We start from the raw sequence: 2,047 nt of genomic DNA on the forward strand, positions 1-2,047 counted from the left end.
TTTTCATCAATTTTTTCCATCACTTTTTCATGATTTTTTCATCACTTTTCATGACGTTTTCATGACTTTTCATGACTTTTTCATTACTTTTTTCATGACATTTTCATGATTTTTTTTAATGACTTTTCATGACATTTTCATCTTTTCGACATACTGAACTATAATTTTTTTCATTATTTTTTTTGACATACTACACTGTGACTTTTTTTCACGCATTTACTTTACTATACTTACACCACCTATCCTGTTGACAATGACAACTTATACAAGGACATTTTTATGACATTTATATAGAATACATTTAATTTTATGAATGAAGTATGAAGACATTTCATGGAATATTCTACAATGACATTGTGACATTTTTTATTACACCCGGGTCCTCTTTCAGGGCTTGTGTGTGCTGTGTTGCTGCTGCCTTGTAAATTTAAATTGACAAATTTAAATGTATTAAAATAAAAATACTTATTTTTACTTCATTAATCGCATGTGCTTGACTTATTTGGTGTGGTCTATGACAGTTTTATAAAAAAATGTATATGCCAAAAAAGTCACGAAAAAAGTCTTAGTATCGTATGTTGAAAATGTAACGAAAAAAGTCATAGTTTAGTATGTCGAAGAAAAAAGTCCTGAAAAAAGTGATGAAAAAAGTCATAGTTTAGTATGTCGAAGAAAAAAGTCCTGAAAAATGTGATGAAAAACGTCATAGTTTAGTATGTCGAAAAAAGTCCTGAAAAAAGTGATGAAAAACGTCATAGTTTAGTATGTCGAAAAAAGTCCTGAAAAAAGTGATGAAAAACGTCATAGTTTAGTATGTGAAAAAAAGTCACGGAAATGTGACGAAAAAGTCTTGGTACAGCATGACGAAAAAGTCACAAAAAAGTCCTAGTATCATATGTCGAAAAAAGTCACAAAAAGTAATGAAAAAAGTCTTAGTACAGCATGTCGAAAAAAGTCACGAATAGAGTCTTAGTAACATTTGTAAAAAAAAATCACGTTAAAAAGTCAAGAAAAAGTCACGAAAAAAGCCTAAGTAACGTCTGTTGAAAAAAGTCATAGTATCGTTTGTCGGAAAAAGTTACCTAAAAATCACAGAAACATATGTCAAAAAAGTCACGAAAAATGTCATAGTATAGCATGTCGGAAAAAGTCATGAAAAACGCATGAATGTTGTATGTTGAAAAAATAATGCCCAAAAAAACTGGACAGAGCAGCGTTTGTTTATGTTACTCCAAACTCCTGAACAGGTATTTTTCTAACATCACTAAATAATAATAAAGTAAGCTCATTATGAAGCCTTGCCATCAGGAATCAGCTATAGACTTTTGGACTTTTATCTTATCAACAAATACTTTAATTTCTGCAAAAAAAAAAAAGGTGATTCGTTTTACCTCCAACTACCTTGAAGAACAAAAGAATTTGATAAAATATCATCAAAACAAAGAAAAGAAGAGTCTTGCTCGATAAAACTCCTCCTCAGCTCGGTGATATCAGTTATTCCTAACGAGGGTTTTCATTTCCTGAAGAGTATCAGATACATTAGCGGCGAGCGTGAGCGATGACGGTAATTAGCATAGGAGTTGTCCTCTCTCGACCTCTGCTCTTCGACCTTCTCCACACCTTAAAGGACTGAACAGATGATTAATAACATCCATCAGAAAGTTGCGATTATGAAAACTTGCAGGAATCTGTTTTGTGTTTTCAGCGAATATTCATTAATAAAAAGATGGGAATATGATGAGCAAATTTTGTGTGATATTCAGCCTGAAATTATCCTGAATGTGATTTATTTCACATCAATCATGAAGCAGAGAGCTCTCTTCTATTTGCTGCAGATCTTTCCGTTTATTCATCGTGTGCTTCCAACCTCTCCGAGATCTGCAACGCGGTGAGAATCTGATCCCTCCCCAGAACAAATTGAGATGTACTGTACTTGCAGCGCTCAGCAGCAGCAGTGTGGCTACCCGGCAGCTTGGAAGCCATGTAGTGCTGACTAGACCCCTGAGCGCTCGCCTCCACCTCCCCACCTACACAATGCACCTTTTAT

The 2,047-nt window shown here is 33.9% G+C and overlaps 1 protein-coding gene across 1 annotated transcript in view; it reads right to left on the reverse strand.

Annotated features, from left to right (window-relative positions):
- Positions 1 to 1,845: 1,845 nt before the first annotated feature.
- Positions 1,846 to 2,047, reverse strand: part of mtrr (5-methyltetrahydrofolate-homocysteine methyltransferase reductase) — a gene marked incomplete at its 3' end in the record, with an annotated part of 4,385 nt that continues 4,183 nt past the window's right edge. Inside the window, exon 9 of the mRNA XM_084033646.1 lies at positions 1,846 to 2,027. Within this exon, the coding sequence (XP_083889772.1) occupies positions 1,846 to 2,027 (182 nt within the window). The remainder of the gene's footprint in view (positions 2,028 to 2,047) is intronic.

This window comes from Eutrigla gurnardus (assembly GCF_963514095.1).
Source record: "Eutrigla gurnardus genome assembly, chromosome: 18".
Taxonomy (NCBI): Eukaryota; Metazoa; Chordata; class Actinopteri; order Perciformes; family Triglidae; genus Eutrigla; species Eutrigla gurnardus.